This window comes from Mytilus galloprovincialis, chromosome 4 (assembly GCF_965363235.1).
Source record: "Mytilus galloprovincialis chromosome 4, xbMytGall1.hap1.1, whole genome shotgun sequence".
Lineage (NCBI taxonomy): Eukaryota > Metazoa > Mollusca > Bivalvia > Mytilida > Mytilidae > Mytilus > Mytilus galloprovincialis.
In genome coordinates, this window is record NC_134841.1 from 69,175,487 (window position 1) to 69,201,705 (window position 26,219).

At 31.4% G+C, this 26,219-nt stretch overlaps 1 protein-coding gene across 1 annotated transcript; it reads left to right on the forward strand.

The window, feature by feature from the left end:
- The first annotated feature begins 8,140 nt into the window (after positions 1-8,140).
- Positions 8,141-25,588, forward strand: LOC143072810 (nephrin-like). The gene is made up of 12 exons (XM_076247914.1): positions 8,141-8,299; positions 9,602-9,970; positions 13,501-13,812; positions 15,381-15,662; positions 15,943-16,224; positions 17,011-17,292; positions 17,819-18,097; positions 18,615-18,890; positions 21,256-21,300; positions 22,326-22,610; positions 23,493-23,774; positions 25,047-25,588. The coding sequence occupies exons 1-12, from the start codon at positions 8,176-8,178 to the stop codon at positions 25,382-25,384; spliced, it is 3,156 nt and encodes a 1,051-aa protein (XP_076104029.1). The 5' UTR covers positions 8,141-8,175; the 3' UTR covers positions 25,385-25,588.
- The last annotated feature ends 631 nt before the right edge of the window (positions 25,589-26,219 follow it).

Consider the following 26,219-nt stretch of genomic DNA (forward strand, 5'->3'; position numbering starts at 1 on the left):
TTACTGAAGTTTCGACAAAACATGAGATTGAGACATGGGAATACTATTTTGAAATAAAATCTGGTATTTGACTGGTGTTATAATGTTCCTCTGATAGCTTTTTTTAAAACTATCTCTTGACGAGCTTTGTCATTTTCAAAAACTACATTAGCAATGTTGTAGTTTGTATAAAAATAATTTTACAATGTACTTCGAACTTTTTATGCCCCACCTACGATAGTAGAGTGTGGCTCCGTTCGTCTGTGCGTCCGTCTGTGCGTCCGTCCGTTCAGGTTAAAGTTTTTGGTCAAGGTAGTTTTTGATGAAGCTGAAGTCCAATCAACTTGAAACTTAGTACACTTGTTGCTTATGATATGATCTTTCTAATTGTAAAGCCAAATTAGACTTTTGACCCCAATTTCACGGTCCACTGAACATAGAAAATGAAAGTGGGAGTTTCAGGTTAAAGTTTTTGGTCAAGGTAGTTTTTGATGAAGCTGAAGTCCAATCAACTTGAAACTTAGTACACTTGTTGCTTATGATATGATCTTTTTAATTTTAAAGCCAAATTAGTCTTTTGACCCCAATTTCACGGTCCACTGAACATAATAAATGAAAGTGGGAGTTTCAGGTTAAAGTTTTTGGTCAAGATAGTTTTTGATGAAGTTGAAGTCCAATCAACTTGAAACTTAGTACACATGTTCCATATGATATGATCTTTATAATTTTAGTGCCAAATTAGATTTTTTACCAAATTTCATGGTCCATTGAACATGAAAAATGATAGTGCGAGTGGGGCATCCGTGTACTTTGGACACATTCTTGTTGTTTTCATTTTTCAAATTGACAATGCAACAGTTAATGTAAAAATAAACGACCAATATCACATTTGTTCTCCTGTTCGTTTTAATTGATTGATTGAAATAAGTTTTACGACTAAAATGCATGAAGACTTATTTTATATTAAGAAGAATTAAGTCACAAAGGGTCGAATAACCATCCAAATTCGAGTGAGAGCGACACAAAATGTCAGAAAAAAAAAAGATTAGAAACAATCTTTTCAAAATGAATTTTTACTTCGACGAGTAACACGATACGCGCTATGTTATAGACACGAGTATTCAAGAAGGCAATGTGCAATGCCAGCTTCACGTGTAAGAAACAATGACTACCATTCATTTCCATGTTCAAGTTAGGTCGTGAACACATAAAGTAGGACTATCATACACACACACTATGTTTCGTGTGCTGTTTTCATCATTCAAAACAGTTTTAAAGCATTTTCTATTAACCGTAAATGTATAACCGTAAAACTGTATAGATTAAAAAGAAGCTAACAACTTTTTTCACTAAAACAGAACTATAGATTGACATTACATATTCAAACATAACTGTAACAGTAAGGTATTTTTTTTTTACTTTTTAATGCATAGAATGGAATAACCTAATAGGTACGTAAAATTAGTTTATGTCTTGTAACACAAGTATCAAGTCATATTTTTTAAAAAAATTGAAGGATACTAAACAACTGCATTCCTAACTTTACGACCCTTGCATCGTGTAGTAGAAATGGAAAAAAATATGACAACTTAGCTTGCGCTGGAACATGAAACTGCACAAGAGCTCCCTTGTGCATTGAAGGTGGTAGTGATAACAAGTTCATCTGAAATTTTTATTATTATTTTTACTGCATCACTACAGCACATTGTAGCTTAAATGTTATCGTCTTTTCAACAAATACATATATCAATGGCAATAATTGGCTTCTATTTTCCGAATTGTCAACAGGTCCAATCTATATTCCAGTGAACGAGATAATAATACTCTAAATCAATTAAAAAAATATTTGTATCATAATATCGAACCAGTAGAGATTAAAAAAACAATATTATCGTTCAAAGTATTTTCTTATCCCATGCATATATTACCTTAGATGTATTAGGCATTAAACCTGGTACTTTTCATAACTATTCACAGATACAATATTTATTTTTGTATTGTATTTAATGGAGAAAAAAAAATGGATTGTGTGGTTAATCAAGGTAAGATGTTTTAAATAAAAGCCAAAAGAACGCATAATTGGAATTTTTATTTTGACATTTTAAATATAGATTACTTATTTGTTAGCTAATGCTTCTGTTTATTGTTTACAAAAATTACTTAACTATCTTTACAATCATACAACACTCATTTTTTAGTCAATAAAGTACATCAGGCCAAAATTTGTTTCATATGTGTACTTGTGTTTGACTTATAACATGTTTTAAGGAAAATGATTGCGAATACTGTATGTATTACGTTTCTATCGAAATTTATTACGTTGTGATACCATGCAGCATTTTTTGTTTATAATGAAAAACATACTACAAAAAGGAAGAAGTGATCATTAACCTAAAGTTTGTTTTTTACAATATATTTGTTGAATTTGGAGGTAAGCTTTTCAACAAATTGTCGGCATTCTTATGGGAACAACCTGTAGCATTATTTGTTTATAGTGAACAACATACTACAAAAAGGAAGAAGTGATCATTAACCTAAAGTTTGTTTTTTACAATATATTTGTTGAATTTGGAGGTAAGCTTTTCAACAAATTGTCGGCATTCCTATAGGAACAACCTGTGTGACATTCCGTTCCGACCGCTACTTACTTTTTATATAAGTCGTAGTTCCTTCAGACATTACCACAAAACAAGAAGCTCAAAGAAGCCAGATTATTCAATTTAACGTTCAGATATAATGATGATGTTCTTTCATCTAACTATCCAAACTTTTCTGATTGGGTTTCATTATTATATTTCCAGGAACTAGAAACTAAAGACACAGCAGACACAGCTTGCTCTGTCTCATTTTTAGACTAATACCTCGAGATAAGCGGTCATCTAATTATATAAGTATCAGAATCTATGACAAACGAGACGATTTTAATTTTGAAATTAGCCCAACTTAGTAGCAATATGCAAACCTCACTTGCATATGGGATATATATTTCCTAACTTATTCAGTATTCAAGAGTTTGCAGCTGCTACTCAGACTTTGTAACAGTGTTTGGGTAAATCGTTGATAAACCAGGGATATGTCAAAGAACTTCTCGTTCGTCTACAAAAAGTTAATCGAAAGATGCAACGACCTTGTTGATACATATTCCGTATCAAATTCACAAATAATGAAGTGTTACTGAAATTGTCGATTTATAGTATTCTTTTCTTTGTCTTTGTGAATATTACTGTTTACTGTTTAGTCTATATTTGGTTATGGCTATATTACGTGGCTCGGTACTTATTGATCCCGTCATTGTATTGTTGTGTTATGGTGAACTTGTGTATTCTTGTCATACGAGAGCTATGTCTGTATGCCTTTATGTGCTTTTTTGTTGACATATGTGTTTGGTTTTAAAGCGAATAAGATTATAACACAATATTGACTGATGTATCCTTATTTTTGACTTTTCCTCTATTATGTCTGTTTGTTTGATTCAGACATCATTGATTATATAATACATTTTTCTGCGACTTTCATCCAAGTGAGATGTTTACCTAGCTATAGCTGTAACAAATCAGGAATATTACAGTTGCTATCCATTTGTTTGATGTGTTTGAGCTTTTGAATTTGCCATTAATTAGGGAAAAAGTAAAATAAAAAAATTACTGAACAACTCCGAGAAATATTCAAAACGGAAAGTTCATATCACCAAAAACAGACAATACATTAAAGAAATATTCACAAAGACAAATAAAGTAATACGATGATAAACAACGTAAGTACCAAGAATCTGTACCTGTGAAGCTGATACGGAATACTTATCTTGGTACCTTCCGATGAACCTTTTTGAAAAAGGACGAGACGTTCTTTGACATACCCCTAGTTTATCAACTTTCTGCCCAGACACTGGTAACGTTTCTCAAAGTCTGAGTAGGAACTGCAAATCTTTCATACCGAATAAGTTGGGAAATGTATATCCCATATGCAGGTGAAGCTGGTCGGGTTGTTGTCTCTTTGACACATTCCCCATTTCCATTCTCAATTTTATTTTCAAAGAGTTTGTCTTTAGTGCCGTGTGGTGACAGTAGAGTTCCTCCCCGTGCTTCAGGTTTATGCTCCCATAATATACTGATAATGGAGTGCGTGTCCGAGTAAGAACTTCTACATGTTCATTACTTTAGGAATATTTATCAAAACTTAACTATCGCTAACATTTTTAACAATAAAAATCATGGTCACCCTTCTATAGATAAGTGTCATGCCAAAAAATTACTTACGCGTCCCTGTTTTTCCACCAACAATATTAATAATACGGTAAGGTCCACATTTAATGATCGCATATTTTCTTTAAAAATTTGAAACTGATATAACTTCAAAAACAAATACATTTTTGTACTATTGCCTCGCATGCGACAATTTTAAACCGGGATACGATATTCAGTATGTAGGTGACACTGAACGTTCTTTATCTAAACGCATGCAAGAACACATTTATCGTTTTAAAAGACCCAATTTTACATGTATATTGCTACTAAGGTGGCGGGAATTGATAATTTCAAAATTATAATCATGTCGGTTATGTAGATTCTGGTACTGAGACGACTGTGAATGTCCCATTCGAGGCATAAGTCTAAAAATGAGGCAGAAAAAACGGATTCTGTAATTTCTTTCATTTCTAGTTCTGAGAGATATATGAATGGAACGCAATCAGAAAAGTTTATGAAAAGAACATTTGCGGTATATCTGAATTTGAAATTAAAAAAGCCTGGATTTTTTTATCTTCTTCTTTTTGACAAGTATATGAAAATAGGAAGAGGAGAGGCACACAGTTCGTTCCAATAGGAATGCACACAATGTGTTAAATAGGATCTAATTTCACTAGAAACTTCAGCATTTTTGACCACTTTTGTTTCTGTGAAGCATGATTGTTTTATCTTTTGTTCACTTCAATGTATTAAAAAAAAATGACGCTTGGTATCCCAAAGTAATGACTTTATAGCGTATGCTATCACTTTTATGTTGAAAACCGTTGTGAATTATTTCTATTTATTTCTTTTAGACGACTTTTCAATTTAACATGGGGAGTGGTGGAATACAGGGTAGAAAAATTAAGCTTTGATAAAACTAATTTCAGAAAAAGATCTAGATTTAAAACTATCTAGTATTTCCGTAGAGTTTTTGTTTTAGAATCCACATATGTTTAATACCACTACGGGAGCAAACAGCTTCACAGTATTTTTGTAGACCCTCTTTCATTGCGGACAGAATTTTTGTCAATCTTATGGTCGGTCATTCACACAGTTTTATCAACTTATGAATGCGACGTTTTATCAACTTATGAATGCGACGTTTTATCAGAAACCAGATTGATGTAACCCATTCTGACAAAGTGTCCAGTTCAACTTCTTCTCGTTTAGCCTAATGGGCTACGTTTATTCTGTAACATTTAAGTTTTTGGTAAAATCGAGGAGTCCTTAACCCGATATTACATGTCTTACACGTTTTTCTTTTTTCCTTTTTCTTCACAAGAAGAAATCATAGGTAGCAAGTGTCTTTAAATAGTTGAATACAGTAACGCAACATGGATTTAATTGATAAAAAGTATCTGAATTTTCAAAGTAGTAATAACCTTTTGGCTGAACATGTGTCAAATTAGGGGTATCCCGGAGGATATTCTGTTGAACACACAAATCAAATGAAGACTTTCCGTTTTGAATTTTCCTCGGAGTTCTGTATTTATGTTATTTTACTTTTTTAGCACCTGTTCGAAATATAAAGGCTGTGGATTTTCTATAAATTTTCCATGTATTTAGAAATAAATCAACAAAAAGGTATACATAATACAAACAATCATTATATAAAAATAGCAGAATCAGTTATTACAATAACAAAGTTACGCTAAAATCAATCAAAATCGCACAATTGGATAAATCTTTTTAATTCTTATCTTACCTATTGAAAATCCTAACGTTTGCATGGCCATGAAAATATGTAATTTATTTAAAGGCATTTTTTTAATCTATAATACTTAAGTCATGCTATCTTCAAATACACATCATGTTGTTTAACTGAAAAATATAAAGTATACTCTCTATTAAATGTTTTCGACAATTTTATGAAGCATTGAAGGTAGCATATCTTGTTTAAAAAGAAAGTACAGCAGAGTGTTGTCAGAGTCTTTTATTTAAATCAGGTTTTATAAAGAAACTTATCTATTTCAGTTAACTCCACTCTTTGAAAACCAAACTTCTTAAAAACAGAAAATAACATTGTAATATCATTTTCTATGTTTTCTATGCCTATGTCTACTTTTGTACCAACCTTGACCTCATTACTGAAGTCAAGTTACATGTGTAAGGGAAAAGATAGACTAATGAGCTATCTTCAAATGTACATCCATAGAATAACATTAGGTTCAGACCTTATCTTGAGTTTAAAAAATCAAAAATCAAAATCTCAAATAATTATATACACATTACATTGTCCTTACCCGGAACAGTTTATTCCTTTATCTGTGCCCATAGGTATGTATAAATGTACATAATAAAATTTAAAAGATTTACAACGATCAATACTTTTAAACTTGAGTCACGACTTGTATCTCACGTTGAGATATAACAATATGAATATATTTGTTTTAATCATTGTAATAATATACAGAACATATATATATCCGTTGACAATTTCTTCTATACTATACGTTCTTCTTTCATCTAACTTAGAATTACAATAAAACATTGACAACAAAAACAGCATTTCATCTTGCCAAAAATAAATAAACTTTATGTTCCAAAATTAACGAAGGATCGACAATTTAGCTAGCATTTTATAATACAAAATATTTCGTTCCGATTGTGTTTTTAAATTACAGTTACTATATTAAAACGATATCTGTTCTATTAATATGGCCAACACCTTACCTAATCACCCCGAAAAGACAATTCTGAACATTTTGAAAAATTTAAGCAAAGACAAATTATTACAAATAATATGAGTAATTTTAAAGCTTTTTACGATGCACGGGCTATATAATATGTATCAGCACTGCTGGTGTATTTTAATTTAAACACAAATTTCATGCAAAGAGACTCAAGACATATTTAAAGAAAGATGACTCGGCAGGTTATTGATTTAAAATTTGCAACTAAATTCTTTTTTTTTTACCTATGGATGGAGGTTTACAGTTTATGTTTTTTCTGTGCCCTGGAATTCTTTCCATTGAAGGTATTTGTAAAAGTAAATCAGTACATAAATGTAAGTAGCATGCAAATAGTTCTGTCAGCTTTATAATCCGCACACATGTCTGTACTTAACAAAATCATTCTGTTTATCAAAATAACGTTACATATCTGTCAGACTGAATAAATTGTTATTCAGTTTTCTTACGTTATTTTGTCCAAAACCGCAAGATACCCAAATGCAGTTCCGAAAAGAGCCCTCTGTTAAGCAATATCAGGAAAATGAGATGTCGTCAATAACAGTTAATGTCATAACTAGGAAATGTTACTGTAATTTTTATTGCATTAATATACCATGGCAAAATCGAGCACTTCCAATGTCTGAATTTGATTAAAAAATTATATGCAAAAGAAACATCATTAGGTTTTGCAAACAAACTTTTGTCTTATCCAGTTTCTTAAACTTTCAATTTGTCGTAACATTTTGAGAATTATGTTGAGATATGCCATAACCAGAAGCTATGAAAATAGTTCTGTCAGCTTCATAATTCACATATTTGTTTGTATTTCTACTATTAAGCATTCACAATCTTTTTATACCTAAAAAATTGTTCGGTTTGCAAATTTTAGCGTGAAAATTTCTTTAACCCTTAAAAATATATCCGCTTTTCGGTGTTCTAGTTTCAAAAGGTTTATATATATATATATATATATTACATTGAAGTTAACGCAACAATACATAATTATAATAGTTTACAATATTTAACAAAACATCCTTGTTTCCATCAATTGTATTTACAAATGAAGGTTTAAACAAATATAAACTTCTAGGGTGATATCAGTTTTTCGAAATCAATATAAGATATTTTCCAAAAAAGACGATTTACTTAACCATAAAATTCACATGTAACTTCTTAACTACACCTGAAAGTAGTTGAAAACCGGAAATATTTAGAAGCTTTCAAACTTTTTATTTAAATAGGAAAGTAATTTAAAAGAAAAGACAGAGGAAGACGTTAGCATAGAGTTAATTCTCCCTATGCCAGTGTTATGCGATAACTGTTCAACAAATTTGGATATGCATGCGTCTCCAATTACAAGGAATACAATGTGTTTTTATGTCAGCATTGTATTTGCGACGCAGTTAATGATTTATTGGCGAGGTATTATAAATTAAACGTAGATTTTATTTTCTTAGGAATTTTATCTGGTTTGTTCTGTATCGAATAATTTACAATTCTTAAATATTTTTAATTAAAATAATATGAGTTTAATGTTCATGTGATTTCATTGTTTTTGATTCTGTATACAAAATATGATATATAAAAATATATTATGTTCAAATATTAAATGTTTAATTTAATCTCTTTTTACAATGCTTCATATAAATTTAAAAAAAATCAATATTGCGCCTATTTACGTTTGTATTTGCTACACAACACACGTGAAATAAGTATACTGGTTCATGGCAGGTTGCAAACTGCGAATACAGGAGGTCTTTTCTATCATGGGCCTCGTTTCACTAAATACTTAAAAAAAAAGAATAATAATGTAACACATAACCAATTAGAAGTAAGAACAAGTGCGGCTCAAAGTCCGAAAAATTAGTGAAGGGGTGGTTACATGTTTTCTCGCAAACTGTTAATTTGTAAAGTATCACATTAAAAATCCTGCTTAATTCAATGGTGTAGTACATGATTCGTTACTAGATAACTTGCATGTTTATATTATTGGTTTTTGAACCTGTTAAAAGTTTTAATTTTTTTATCCTATAAACCCCTTTAATTCATATCCTTATTAAGAAAAAAATCACGCACCGAATTAAACTGGCATTTAAAAAGTCAGAATGTGAATACAATGTTATATATATTCAAACCCTTTGAGGTAATTTTTAGTAACAACAAACCCAAAAACTATGTCAATTGGATCTGTATTGATAGTTTTTAGTATGACTGCCCTTTAATTTTAACTATTTAACATGCTGATTCGCTTTGGAGATTGTGTATATCGTCAAGTTATTGGAATTCCAATAGGAACGAACTGTGCACCACTTATTGTTGACCTGTTTCTGTATTGTCGAGAGTTACAATTTATGACCGAAATAAACAAAGACCCATCGATGCCACATCGCATACAAAAAATAATAATAATACTTTAAGATATTTGGATGATATATTAACGACTTCAGTATGTACACTAAAGAAATTTATCCTGTTGAACTAACTTTAAAATAAAGCTATACTAACAACGAACACTGCCTTTCCTGGGTCTTGATATCCATATCATTATAAACGAGAAGTCAAGCAAAAATTATGATAAAAGAGATGATTTTTCATTTCCTATTATTAATTTTCCATTTTTGATGGCGACATGTTTGAAAATAAAAAAAAATTTAGTTCCAAACAGTAAAGGTTTTAAACATCTCATTTTCAATATAAAATTTCATACATTTTATATATTATTAGCTGACGCACAAACTGCAACAATGTATCCTCCCACACCAGCATATGTGGATATCAAGAAGCAAAGCACGTTTATGTGCAACGCATCAGTACAGAACAACTGGAGAAGTACCTCATTCTATGACGAGACAAACAGTGGTGGTGTTCCCAGTGTAGGCTTGTTTTACAAAGGTTCCACTGGTTGTCAAATAAGTGCTGTTTCATCTACCAAATATAACGCATCATGTGATTCTTCAAAAGGAGAATTTAATTTAACAATTCTGTCTGTTGATGAAAATTATCACAACAGATCCATCCGTTGTACAGCACAATATGGAGTCGGGTCTCCATCTGACGTATTTGCCAGTGCAAAAACAGTCATTTTCGTAAGAGGTAAGCAAATATAACTTTTGTAAGTTTCAGTCGATTTTTGTGACTTCGTTCCCTCTATGTATGGTACAATATATGATTTTTTATATATGATTGTAGTGGTATATTCATCTTTTTTGAAGTTATCTATCTATATATAAATGAATACAACAAATTCATTGAATGACGTTACAGTTGTTTCATTACTTGATGGGGTTACACATTTTTAAATGTTATAAGCAAAAGCTCTTTTTAATGAATAACAAGAAGTTAGTATCACAAATATCAAAGTGACAAATCTATTGAAACCAAGGTCAACCAATCAAATGAAATAATTATACAACAAAGTTTCAGACTACATTTTTATGTATTTATAAAATGAGTTTATTAATAGTTTAATTATTGTGATATTTTTTTTCTTTTCAATACCATAATGAGGAAATTTTTAAAAAGATTATAACTTTTTGCTGACATCTATTACGGGTGTTTTTTTTATGACTTTTACTACCGGAAATTTTTTAAAGACATTAGCTTATTGTAAGTATCATTCCGCTTTCGATATTTAATCGACAAGGAAGAAATTTTCTCTTTTGATCTGTGATTTATAGCATGGTATTGTCAATATCTGCCCTGATGGAATCAAAGTTATCCCATATCGAAACTGAAAATACTGTAAATTCCGATAAATGGAGAAAAAAACCGATATAATTTTCTATTAATCACTACAAGTGGTCTGATCATGGGTTTCATTTTGACGTATGACGAAAACCAATCGTATGTTTTAAAGTGTCCTTGGTAGCTTGCATAACATCCAGATGCAAAACTTACGGTGGGAATGGAGACGCTTAATTTAAATCACCTTAAAGACTCTAAAATAAGGAAGGCAACCTTTTTACATTGTTTTAATGGAGAATAACCGCACTAACATGTTAATAAGTTATTTTTACACGTCATGATACATGAGTCAATACGGTTTTAGTTCCAAGGACCAAATGAAATAAAAATTATGAGTCTGAAAGCTGCATTGTCATTGGTTAGATCAATTTCCGAACAGAAAGATGAACAAACAATTAAAACACCATTTAATAAAGTTCATGCGTCCAACGCATTTTTCTAGATGTAACGTCATCTTAATACTCTAAGTCAAATATTTGAAGGCAAAGGCTGTTTATGAGCAGAAACAGTCGGAGGAATTAAATGGGCAACATAAATATAGAACTTATTGCAAAATCCATCTAAGGTCAACTTTCCCTTTAGGATATGAATCCTAGAGTGCATTTCTTTCTAACACAAACGATACAAACGGTTCAGCGATCACACATTTATATCATTTGTTTCTAACATACGTTTGCAAAGTCTGCATACACTTTGACAAACTATACACTCGCTAAAAATGCGACCAGTTTATCTTTCGTCGTTTGTTAGTACAAACGCTGTATTTCTTTCTATCTTTAACTTTGAATTAAACATCTCTTCATATTTTCCCCACTAAAAATGGATTCTAAAAAAAAGAGGTATAATCCAGATTGTCATACTAAATACTAAGTAACTTAAAACAATGTCAACACTTACTAAAATTTAGGTATATTAGGTGCTGCTCATATAATTTAATCTGATAAAGACGAAGAACGTTTCTGACAATACAAGTCCTGTGTGTCTAAAACATCTTCTGCAGAAGCTATTTTCCCGTGTTATAAGTTAACTTTGTTTACATTTTTGAATGTTTTAATTTATAATCGGACAACAAGTTCTGTTATAAATAATGTAAGTGCTGATTTTGAAGTTCTGACTACTGAGCTGATGCTGTCCTCGACAAAATGCTTGAGGGGTGATAATTTACTAGATATTGACCAAGTGCTTTGAATAATGAAAATAACACTGTATAAACAGACTGATGAGTACATAAGTACGGATATTTATGATTTGACTTCTTTATTTGTTAGTGAACTAGATGACAAATCTTATACAATAATAGACAAACAAAAGAGTAACAAAAACACGCACGCATATATGTTTACCAATTTATTAGTTTATGAACTAGATTGACTAGATAATTTTATACACGGTAAAAAAAATATTTTCGCAATGTTTTTTTAACCTCATTATTGCGTTGGTGGTTAGTGGAGTGTACACACATCTAAACAATTTGTTTTGAAAATATTTGTTATAGAATGTCATTTATTTTACAAATGAACAACAAAAGATTATTATGACCTCTCTCTTCGATACAAATTAAATTCAAAATATTGAATTTTTATAAATTATAAAACGATATTTTGATTAAAGAATTTTGTTTCATTGTGGCGTGATTAATTTTGACATTTTATGTATATCGATGATACAATAACGAACAAAAAAAAAAACCACACCAAATCCCAATATATTTTCGAAACAATATAATTATATGAATATTTGCATGCAGACAATTATTGTCAACGTCCTATGATCAGTGATTTGTCATGGTTATATATAATTAAAGAATTATGCTACAATTTATTATGATTAACACCACAACTGATTTAACTGTTTTATTAGTTTTCAGTACAGTTTTCGTCATATCTCGATACGGTCAAAACGAGGATGTTCTGTTTTCGAACATTTTCGGCGTCGGCTTCAACAATATGTTTAAGTGTGTGATTATTTTACTTTCATAGGCACTTCTTATGGTTAATTGATTTGGTATGCACTTCTATTAACATTATTACTACTTATTTCCAAATTTTGAGTTTGTAATTAGATTAGTTTAAGCGTAGTCACTTGTAGAAGGTCACCTATATTTGGTTTGCATTTGTTTAACCATAAGCACCTTTCGTATTCGTGGAGATTATTTGGCCCTGACCACTAATAGTTTGTTATATGATTGAATGCTTTTTAAAAGATGTTTGTAAGAAGAGTTCAAATGTACCCTTTAGTTTTCACGAAACCGACATCATTCAGGCATTTTCAAACTTAAGTTGGCACCAAAAATAGTGCTTTGAAATTTAATTGTTTGACTTGTTGACACATCTTTCTGGATGTTTGCGGGAGGTTTGGTTTGTCTTTAAACCAGGTTCAACTAATCATTTGTTTTCCTTAAAACGTCCTATACCATCTCTGGAAATGGCACTTGTTATCAAATAATTCGTTTCTATGTATGTTAGCGTATGGTTTTTGTTGCACTTCGGTGTTCCTGTTGTTCCTTTGTTTTCCTCTTATAGTTGATATGTATCCCTTGGTTTTGGTTTGTAACCCGGGTTTGTTTTTTATCAATCGATTTATGACTTTTGAACACCGGGATACTACTGTTGGCTTTGATATTATCACATGACTTTTTTGTATTAATATCTTCACGGAAATATCAAACTGGCAAAACAGTTAGTATTTTTTTTTGCTTCAATAATATAATACCGCTTTGTATTTAGTTTCAGATTTATTTTTCATACTTCCATACTAGTCTTAAAATCAGAGATGTTATTTAGAAACCAATTGATCAAAACTGAATTTCAATGGAAACACGTGCATACCAAACCGACCATGAAAATAATTTTGATATTTTTCTTTTCCGTTTGTTTCAGTTCCAATAACTGATGTACTAATCTCAAATACCAGCATAACAAGCGATGTGACACGTGACATAACAATAGAATGTATAGTCAAAAGTAGACCAGCTGCATCAATTTCTTGGATTATCATAAACTCTGAAGGAGCTATACAAAATGTATCTGTGACATCCTCTTCAACTGTTACCAATGATGTATCAGGAATAACAGTATCCAGTCTACTTACCTACCGGTTTAAAGCATCAGACAATGGCGCGTTTTTATATTGTTCTGCTGATAACACCATAACTTCAAGAAATTCTTCTCGTGTTAATCTAAATATATATTGTAAGTATCTGGGTACATGATCTGGTAAATAACAGTTAATGTAGCAACCCTCGATAGAACAACATATGTCCTTTAAATGCATGTTGCATTCGAATAACATATGTTTATGATTGGGAAAAAAAACCCAACAACATGGTAATATCACCTCCTCTTTCTTTCGGCTTTTATAAATGTGTAAGGTATACTGCTGTTGCCTTTATTTACACTTAAGGAAAAACAAAAACTAGGCAACGACAGATAGCACTATGTATCAGTGATTAGTAATGGTTAAAAGAATCATGTTACAATGTATGCTAATGAAAACTACAACTGATTTCAGCTGTTTTATTAATTTTCAAGAGTTTCCGTCATATCTCGGGAACATGGTGTTCTGTGTCCCAGAGCGTCGGAATCAACAATTTGTTTTAGTTCGTAATAAAGTACAATTTTTTACCCATTCAATGAACAATAAACCGAAACTGCAATTTCATTGACATTATATACTCGGGAATAACATTGTTTGCTAGACATGCAACGTCAACATAATTGAGAGTTACACGACGGGTTTCACAAGTGGAGCGGGAATTGCTTACCCCCCCCCCCCCGGAGCACACGTGCTCACCCGCGGATTACAGTGCAGTTAGTGTTGTTCAATCTGTAATTGTCTTGAGTAATGTTGTTTTGTTATTACAATCAATAGTTACATACATTCTCTATTTATTGTTAAGCGTCGCATGTTTCATTTATCTTGATAAAAAATAACTATCTACAACAATATATTACTGCAACAATAATTGTTAATATGAATGAAATTATTCGTGGAGAATGTGTCATAAGACGTTAACTTCCTTAATTTTACGACGTATCCCCCTAGACTGAAATAAGAGCAATTATGTGAATAGAAGAAGGTAGAATAATCGGCAATGACATAGTAACCTTAAGACAGAAATATAAAGATATATAAAAGAAAATGCACATCTATAAAATTTAAGGATAGTAATTTTTAAGGAAGCAATACATTTCTACTTATAACCAAAACAAAACGAAAACAAAATTATTATATCACGACAACTACTTACTATATCCCTATCTTCTGACATGCACATGCAAATGCTCCGTGGTCAAACTTGTTTAAGAGAGATCAATCTTTTCATTTTGATATCTAGATTATTATGCAATACAAACATGCAAATTTATACAGGTAAAGGAGAACATGTAAAACACAATGACTACACTATGAAAAAATAACGGTAGTATATATAACAAAACACAAACAATTAACGAATTATAACCGTATAAAGAATGCTGACAGTAACTGTAGGTGACTCGAAGTACTAAATCTACGGATACTTATACATGTCGTTCGCTGAATATCGGTGCGTGTACTGCATTCTCCGTTTAATACAGCAACGTAGTGAACAGTACACAATAAATCACTAGTATCATCTTGTTATCAAATTTTGATAATTTTTAATTGTTCCTCAAAGATAAAACACTTATGATCAAATGTTAAATATATATGCAGATAATATCAAATATATATTGTATACAATCATTCTCTATTAACAAAAGAAACATTTACTTTCAAGACCCGCCGCTGAACGATCCAGTTATACAACAGATACCTAACGGACCAATCAACACCAGCGAAGCTGTAGTACTTACATGTTCGGTGTCTGGTGGTTTTCCTCTTGCTGTTTTGACATGGAACTGTTCTGGCAATGCCACTAAAAACACTTCCGGGAATACTGTCTACTACTCGATTGGTTTTATGCTTGTTTCGCAAGACAACGGCAAATCGTGTACTTGTTCAGCTACTCACACTGTAACGGCGTACAGACCTCAGGTTCACATTATGCTTAACGTATACTGTAAGTTTTATTAAAATAATGTTCATGGTTCAAAGTAGATATGGTGCTTTGCTTCAAAAACTTATTTCACATCGCAGTATATCATTATTGTTGTAAACCTAATCGTAATGATTTCTAGTCTTTTCATATTTTATATTTTAATTGTATTGTTACTATAGTGAATATGATTAAACTGTTCTTTCTGCCTCTTCAAAAAAAAAAACCCATGGTTGTTATGAATATAAATTTGTAAACACAACTTATACGTTATAAGCTTCTTTAATTATTCTTTAACTTTCAGTTCCCCCAACAGAATTTCCTGTAATTAAACAAATACCAGACGGCCCAGTCTTAACCGGCAGCCTTGTGTCATTAATGTGTACATTAAACGGAGGCAATCCTTTGGCAACACTGACATGGAACTGCACTGGAACCATTATCACAAACTCATCGCAGACAGCAGCTATAAGCTCTATCGAGTTTCCCGTTACTAACCTTACCCATGGAATGGTGTGTACATGTTCGGCGTTCCATAACACAGACGGTTATATTCAAACTGTACATCACACACTTAATATTATTTGTAAGTATACGTATATGCTTGCTGTTCGGTGTGAGCGAAGAGACCGTTTTGAAGGGTGTACTTTGACCTATAATGGTTTACTTTTACCAATTGTTACTAAGATGGAGAGTTGTCTCTTAGGCACTTATACAATATCTTCTTATATCTATGACATGTTAAGTGATTATATCATGTTTAAAGATTTACGCTAGGACCATAAAATTTTAAGTACAAACACGAATCTTAAATCAAATATTCTATTCAACAATTGTTTAAAATACTGATATATATGTATATTGAGTCAACAACAGTATCACCAATGAAATATATGTTTGTCGAAATGTGTGCTTGGGGTGCTTGGTTGATACAGTGTATACTTTATATTGATATAAATGTCGTCATTGAGACGGCACTGATAATTAATTGTGGAATGTTTGTATTCGGTTGCATTACATACATACGCGTAGTTTCACAGTATTTTGTTGTGGCAAACATCTGTGCTGATAAAAATGTTGCAGTTCCAAACTTTAGATTTTTTTTTCTAAAATCTTTTATTAATACCCCTTTATATTGAATATTGTTCGAAGAACTGCCTTGTTCCTTGCTTTACAGAAAACATATCAAACTACTCTCTAATGTTGACATAAACTGTGATTTTTTTATTCATCGATGCAACCAATATGCGATGGAAATTACTTAAATTAATAGAAACAATGCCTGTTAAATTCTCACATATATATTTTTTTTTTATTGGATATATAAAGGCTAAATTTATTTTTAAAGAAATATATATGTTTGCATTTTTAGTTCCACCAAATGAAAAGCCAAAAGTACGACAATTCATTTCTGGACCAATAGATTCCGGAACATCCGTTAAATTAATTTGTTCTGTTACCGGCGGTAATCCTTTGGGTACGCTCTCTTGGGACTGTCCAGGTATAAATTCAAACAACTCGACTGCAAATACAGCAGTTTTGGAAGTTGAGTTTACAGTTGACAAGAACTACAATGGCAGAAATTGCAGTTGTTCAGCTACCCATCCTATTGCTACTTACAGGCCAAAAACAAGCCATGAACTAGTTGTGTATTGTAAGTTTTATGTAGCATGTTATAAAATGAATATTTCATGAATATGTAAGTGCAATATAGTATCAAGCAACCCATTCAAATCAACATTTTGGCAATATCAAAACTCGTGTATGACATTTAAGTTTGAACTTAAATATATGTAAAACACATCCTATTTTTTAATCAGTACAAATTACCATTTTTTTTCTTCATCAGAGCAGAATACACATTCTATATCAAAGTCACCGCAGTCCGTAGAGAAGAGGGGCAAAAGATACCAGGGGGATGATCAAACTCATAGATAGCAAATAAACTGACAACGCCATGGCTAAAAAAGAAAAATGACAAACAGACAAATAAAAGTACACTAGACGCAACATAGTAATCTTAAGACGAAGCAACACGAATCCCACCAAAACTGGTGGTGATTTCTGGTGCTCCAGGAGGGTAAGAGTTCTTTTAATATTTATTCTATTACAACATGCACAATATGTAGATAATGTCATAATTGACAAAACTTGCAATCTTCAAAATTGTTCTTCGATAGTTCCACCAAGTAAACCGATCTTGTTTATGAAACCTGAAATGCCTTGGTTCATCGGAAACACAACAGAAGTGCAGTGTTTATCGTCAGAAGGTAATCCTGACTCAACATTTGAATGGAAAGCAGACGACATAATATTGAATGTAAATGTTTCTGAGTTGACTCTAGGACCGTTAACGAAACATGACAACATGAAAATTATTACATGTACAGTTACTAATGAGTATACTGAAAGACAGTCAATAGTACTTACATCAGATGGTATTCAACTAAATGTTGAATGTGAGTACACTTTTATTGTTTTTTCTTAAAATTTTAATAATGAAAAATGAAGTACTGATTTAAAAATAAGAGATTTCTGATATATATGTTCAGTGTCTGCGATTGAAACACATTTTGTTGTTTGTAATCTAGCTACTTCTCTACGAACATGTATTTTTTATTCACGGCTGACAGCTTTTTTTTTTTTTATATTTACATGCTTTCCTTCCATAAAAAAAAAGTCAGATACCAGGCTTTTAGATTGATACATCAAACACACGTTTTGTTTCTTCTTCATAAAAGTCATAGTCAACGTTCATAACATGAACGATGTTTTAAGTATTTAACATACATCCCAATTATTTGGGATTAGTGCTTTCACTTCAGAAAAAGCAGATCTTTTTTGATAAATGTTGATTTTTACAAAGAGAGTTAAAGAACAGATGTATTAGAAAATAACAAAAAATCGTTAATATCAACAACAAAAAAGACAGCCACTTAAAAAAAGAGAAACATCATTCTAATATCTATAAAACAGATTTTCCTGAAATAACCATTTACAAATCTCCAGTACATATTATGGAATCCAACAATGCAACTATAGTATGCAGTGCTAAAGGCAATCCTGTTCCTCAAGTTCAGTGGTTTCAGCTAGACCAAAACATCACAGAACCTCAAATCAACCAGTCTGTTCTTTATTTGTTAAATGTTGATCGTATCTTGGACGGGATGCTGTATACATGTAAGGCAATGTCCAGTTCTAGCAGATTTGGTACTCTTACATCAGAGAATACGACAAAAACTATCGTCTATTGTAAGTATATTTCTAAATTTTACATAAAATAAATAAAACAGGTGATTAAATACATTTTTTATTAGTTATGTATTCTGACAATCAATCGTACTTATATAAATGCAATAGTCATTGTGTCGTTATTGGCATGATTTTTTACGAAATTTAGTAAAATTATCCGTTGATAAATTCTGACAATATCTAGAATCTACGGTTCTTGCTCCCTCAGACACCCCAGTTGAACTTGTCTACTTTTATGTTCCTAAGGTCTTATAGATTTTCACGTCGAGTCAATACATGTTTAGGTTTGGGTCATGATGAAGGTACACACCGAAAAGCGCTCCTGACGCGTTGAATTGATTAAAATGTCATTTTCATGTTATCCGTCAGTCAGATATGTTCTTAAAATATGTGAGATATTAATATTGTATATAAGTGTTATCTTTCTATTTTGAGCCTAATGGGAATTAAACATTACATTAAGTTCCTGTCGGTGCCCTCTTAACAGTCTGCGTTCTTTAAATGATTTTAAGAAAACGAATTTTCAGCTAGGTAACGAGAATTGTTTGTTATCAGTACTATGTCGAAGGATTAAAAGATAAACTGTTCGGTATTTAATACTTTATAACAAGCATAAAGACAAATACTTTCAACGGAATGCCAATAGTTGCAACATGTTTCCTTACATGCAGTAGTCATATCATTATATGCATTCGTGACATAATTATATGCAGTCGTGGCAGCATTGTATGCAGTTGATGCAACACCATATGTTGTATTGACAGCATTATACGCAATCGTGACTGCATTATATACAGTGGGCACAACATTATATACAGTGGGCATAACACTATATACAGTGGGCACAATATTATATGCAGTGGGCATAATATTATATGTTGGCACAATATTATATGCAGTGGGTACACCATTTTATGCAGTGGGCACAACATTATATGCAGTTGTTATAACATTATATACAGTTGTTGGAACATTATAATATGCAGTACGAAATATTATTTGAACACGTGAAAAAATAAGATGCAGTTGTCGAAACATTATCCGCAGTGGTAGCAACATTATACGTGTTTTGAAGGTGATAATCAGTGATAGTGATGATGATTATCCATGAAAGTTATGGTGGAGGTTCAAATTATGTTAACTTCATAAATTTCATCGGAAATTACCGAAATTAACAATGCCTGCTAACAACAGTTATTAAAGTTATGTATTTTTTGTAGTTTAGGCATTTCGATTGAAAATTATAAGAGAAACAATGATACCTTATATTGTCTTCAAATTGAACGAACATACTTATATCAATTTGGGTGTAGTTCATTCTAACTAAGAGTTTGTTTTATTGGATTTCTTATACTTGCTATTGGCGTTCATTTTCGCTTTATATACAAGCGATAGCGATTGTTGCTATAATCTTAGGATTTCAATTAATTTGCTAACAAAACTGTTTTCATATCCGATGTTAGGATCCTCACCATAATTTGTAAAGCTCCATATCTGAAAACATTCCTTTTATTTAAAAAAATTAACTGTTGATGGTAGATTCGGATTTGTTTTCGTTTAATCGATGTATGACTATTAAACAACTGTATACTAATGTTGCCTTTATTTGATTGTTTTTGTTAAAGACGTGGATCTCTTTTCATTGTCTGTTTCATTCAGGAGGTAAACATTGGAAATTTGTTAGATGTATATTTAATAGTCCGAATTATAGACGTAAAAAGATTTTCATTCATGAGATTTCTTTTTGACTACAACTTACGGTGTCTTGCCTTCAAAAACAGCATTGCTTTTTGTTTTCTAAAAACTTATATCGAATGAAATCGCTGACGAACATGCATCAATTTGTTTCCAAAATAAAATACATAGTTCATCTCTGACAAATTTTTTGTTTCTTTAAAAAAAAATTGTTGGTCATAATAGATGACAATTGCAGTCTCGAGTAATTTTGATTTATTCTGTGTTAAATGGTCATAAATGTTAAATATATATGTATTTTCAAATATTTTAAGTATTAGCATATAAGCTATGATGATACTGAACATCAAAATTCGATTTTAAAAACGCTAACAAAATGCTCCGGTCGTAGTAGAAGTTCAGGGTAAATCATTCCTGCTAAATAACTTACTGTTTCGAATTCATTTCAGAGTTTTTTATTTTGTCTAGAAAGATGTCTATTATTGCCGACTGTATGACTCCAGTGGTGTATGGTTGTCCCTTTGTTTGGTTGCAATTACGTTTATTCAAATCTCCTTTTTTTTTTAATTTAATATGAAATGAATGAAGCAAAATTTCACTATCCATAGAATCTGATGTCGGTAGTTAACCTATTATCATTCATCAATGTTCGTTTTCTATTTTGTTTTAGTTCATTCTTTGCGACGGGATGTTTTGTCCTTTGTTGTTCCTTTACGTAAGTTTAAAATATTAAAAAAAATAATTAGTATATTTGAATTTGACCAAAACAAAACGATCACTTAAGAGAAAATAGTAAAATAAATCAAACATGGAACAACTGATCAAAACATATAATACATCGAATAAAGGTGACTCCGAGTAGTACAGTCAAATCATCACATTGAAAGTCGATTTTATCTAGAGTATTAATATATATTAGACCTTATTTTGAAGAAAGGACGTCAATTTCCGATAATTTTTACCGATGTTTACCGAATTTCAAACATCACCATCACTATCATTAATCATCATGTCTATCACTAATAATCACCTTCATCAAAGAAACACGTATGATAATATGACCACTGCCAATGGTGTTGTTATCACTGCATAAAAATTGTAAACAATGTTTATAATGTTCCGACAACTGCAAATAATGTTTTCTTGACTGTATATAATGTTGTGACCACTGCACATAATGGTAAAAAATCTGAATATTATGTTGTCACGACTGTATATAATATTTTAGCCACTGCATATAATGGTGTGACCACTGCATATAATGTTGTGACCCATGCATATACTGTTGTTGTACATGCATATAATGTTGTGACCACTGCATATAATGTTGTGACTACTGCATTTTATGTTTTGAACAATGCATATAATACTGTCACGACTGCATTTATAATGTGACCACTGCATGTATACTACCATGAATAAATTGCATGTTTTTTTCTATAATTAACGAACATGGTTCATTATTTGATGTTCCTATATAGGTAACGGTATTTAACTTGAAGGTTCAAATGCTGAAATAGAAATATGACCAGGTTCGAACTTGTAAAAGCCAATTAGACGGAACATGATGAGAAAACCACTTAAACATCAAGATATTAAAGCAATGAAAACAAAAATGAACCTACTGATTGTTAAGACAAAATAGAAATTGAAGTTGCTTTCTTGACAACTTTACTTAGATATATCCTTGCGCAAGTTGTATGATACATATAAAAATATTATGGCATTATATATTTTTAGATTATCCAAATATAACAAACCTGGAAGTTTTAAATGGGCAGACAGTATCTGAAAACGAAGATGTTACACTGCGTTGTGGGGTTGACAGCAATCCATTATCGACTATTACGTGGCGGTTTGTGAGCAATCAGAACATTCTACAAAAACAAGATAATGTGTCTTTCAGTACCTATATCATACCAAAAATTCAGTGTGTCCATATGGGAACATATCAATGCCAGGCTACAAACAAAATTAATGAGACAACTTTTGTCGATACGAAAGATATAACTGTATATGTTTTATGTAAGTAAATACATAATTGATGCAATTTGTGGTACATTTTAAAGCTATATTGTTTATATTATATTATGTGCATATGAGGTTTTACAAATGTTTCCTGCACACACCAATGCTAAGATGTCTACATCAGTAATTGTATTTCTTAGTAAAACAAACGACATAATAGACATGTAACGATCTAAATTCGACATTTTTTATTATATCGGCTCACATACGTATACATTATTGTAATTTACATATTTTTTATATGTAAATAAATGTATTAAGGTGGTATGGGTGTCTTCCTAAATCTTGGATTGTAAAAAACAGAGAACCAAAGGTCCAGATTTTTTTATCAAAATAGCAAAATTTGCTGCAGGAATGCAGATATTTAATGTGAATTTTTATTTAAAAGAACTAATTTATAAGAATATAACTTATAAATATTGATATTTTTGCAAATGATGATTATTTTTGGTTGTTTTTAAAAATAAATTAAATTGGCATTATAAGGGGAGGTAACTCTAAAACAGTGCATTTTCTGAAGGATTCTACATAGAATTTTCCTATTTTGTATTTTAGCCGGAAAAAACGTACGGTGACCCTATCTTTTCTTTTGCTATTCTCAAAGCATTGTCTGAAAGCTATCTTTTCCTTAAGTATTTAACAATTCTATCATTTTGTTTAGTTTCTAATCACAAAATTGTGTTTTTTCCTGTATAATCCATACAAAATTTGTCATTTTGTCACGCCCTGTAGCTTGAGAAAATGCGCGGTGACCTATCATTTTTATAACATTTTTCAACATATATCAATAGATACTACATTTTGGCTAAGTATGAACAAATTCTATCATTTTTATTTTAGACTCCCATACCACCTTAATCACTATTTCATTTCAATTAGGTTCTCCGCGTGTAGATACGCGGATTCAAGGCTTTCCAAAATTAGTTGCTGTGGAGCATAATGGTGACTTAAATCTAACTGTCTATCTGATAGCATACCCAACACCAACGATTCGATGGATATATAAAAACGAAGTCGCTTCAGTATCATCATTGGTTGGAAATGTTTATGTTTCAAACTTGCATATACCTCATCTGAAACAATCTATGTTTGGAGAATACACTGTGCATGCATTTAATGACAATGGGAACTTATTTCTGCATGTGAATGTTGTACCAAAAGGTGAAGTATAACTATCATTACTCTTAGTTAGTAGTGGCCTTAACGTTTGCGTATACAAGTTGTATTTCCTAAAGATCCTCCTATGTGACTTTTCTCTACACGAAAATTATTTGACTTGTTAGTTGAAGTCAAGACAGTGTTATTGTAACTACAAAATATATTGACGAATATATTTATGAGATCTTTTTCCTCTGCAAAGTAATTGAATACGTTACGATGTGATATAATATTATCTTTACGGATAATATATATGTTTAAAATCCAGAGAGACAGTCAAACTCATAAATCGAAGATAAACTGACAACGCCATGGCTAAAAATGAAATAGACAAACAAACAATAGTACGCATGACACAACATAGAAAACTTAAGAATAACCAACACTGACCCAACCAAAAACTAGGAGCGATCTCATGTGCTCCGGAAGGGTAAGCAGATCCTGCTCTACATGTGGCACCTGTCTTGTTGTTCATGTTATTACAAAGCCGGTTAATAGTATAATTCGGTAGGTCAAATTCAAGAAAGGGAAGGGGATTGTAGTATCGACGTAAGGAACATAACCGATATCATTTTTGAAACGGTTATTCCAAAAGTTGTGTCCTGTGCAAGTGCAACATTTAACCACATGATTATTGAAAAAAATCTATAAGCCCCGTCCTCCCTCAAAAACTCCAAAACTCCAAGGTCAATTCAAGAGGTGAAAGTCCATAAAACAAAAGATCAGACGGTCGACTGTGACAATCAATTATTGAAACGAATGGAAAACAACAGTCGTAGTCCTGACTTGATACAGGTATTTTTCATACCAAATTGTTAATTATACATAGGTTTCCAGCTAGCCAATACTGTCTTGTATGACAGTTGACTATAAGAGTCATACTTGACTAAAACAAGGGAAGAAAGATACCAGGAGACAGCTGTAAGGAATCAGTAAAATTACATTATAGACATGTATCACATCAAATCAAGAAATAAATTTAAAAAAAAACAAAAAAAAATAAAAAAAAACAACATATAAAAACGAATAATCAAGGACTGCGTACAAACATGCAAACATAACAAAAGGTAACAACAAAAAAATCGTAACTGATAGTAAAATATGATTCAAAATAGTAATGTATTTTTTAATATGCACACAATTGTCCGATAAATACAAAACTAACAATTACATATAAGGAGTCACAAACGCAACACACAATGTTTGACTCAGATATAAATGCAATTAAAGTTTGCATTAATTTTTATAGCTTTGTAATTCTTGTTTATCAAACAGGAAAACCGACCCCACCTTCAAATGTTTTTGTGGTATGTAAAACCACATCTGCAACAATTTTCTGGCAACCCGAATTTGATGGAGGTGACAAGCAAACGTTTGAGGTAAAGTACTGGAAAACTTCCCAGGTAACCACCTTATTATCAACAACCCCTGTCACAGATCTTGCTGTCCAATCTGTCATCGAACAACTTTTGTCAGGATCCAACTACAGTTTTGTACTTCAAACATCGAATATTTATGGAACTTCTAATGCCACACTCTTAACTTGTGAAACTGATGTCAAAGGCAAGTACATGATTTATCCACATATGAAAACAAATAAAGATATCTGGTAAGATGTCAAAATAAGGCGACAATTAACCAAAGTTCAAAGTGCGACGATGTAAAAGTTAATTAACAATAGGCAGGAAAACTAATCTTTTTACTGGGAAAGTATTAAACGTTTGGCAGCTAAAGGTTAAGTGTAAAATTGCCCAATTGTATATCAAACGACCTTTTAGATTTTTATTTGCATGATAGGATGTTTGAATCAACTTAAATTAAAAAAAATTGTCCAATGAAACATCGCTTAGCTGAAATATATTATGATGTGACATATCTATAAACAACTTATTTGGCCAATTGTCAGTTGTAAAGAATTTGCGCTGAATGGTTCTGATGTTGCATTATGAGCATTGTTTATTCCACAATTGTTTCATATGTAATAATCTCTCATTCTAACACAACACTCTTGGATAGGAATAAGTCACCAATTTTCGCAAATACCCGTTTACTTTTCTGATCACTCGTCGCAAGTTAACTTAATTTGAAACCATTAAATCACCAATTAAGGACGTCGGAGCTTACAATTCAATACAGTTGATTTCTTATTTATAGTCACCATTTTTTGCTTGAAACAATACTGATGAATATTTACCAAACATGTACCTTAAACACTTGTCTCTTTATTTTTGTATGTAAGATTAAAAAGGTTTTGATTTATCATTTCATTCATTTATTTCATTCATTCCACTTTTTGGTTCATCATAATCATAATGACGATTGAGACAGACGACAGTTCAAACATACATCACTGCAGATCTTCAGATACACGTCTCTTTCAGCATTACTTCACCAGCTAGAACTATGATTACATGCACGCAGGAAGAATAAACGTACGCCCTATTTGTT

Excerpts from the sequence above, each read along its gene's own strand:
- LOC143072810 (XM_076247914.1), top strand. The coding sequence starts at position 8,176 with ATGCCAGTGTTATGCGATAACTGTTCAACAAATTTGGATATGCATGCG. Across the intron at positions 13,813-15,380 it reads TGTTAATCTAAATATATATT|ACCCGCCGCTGAACGATCCA; the intron begins GTAAGTATCTGG and ends TTTACTTTCAAG. Across the intron at positions 23,775-25,046 it reads TGTGAATGTTGTACCAAAAG|GAAAACCGACCCCACCTTCA; the intron begins GTGAAGTATAAC and ends TTTATCAAACAG.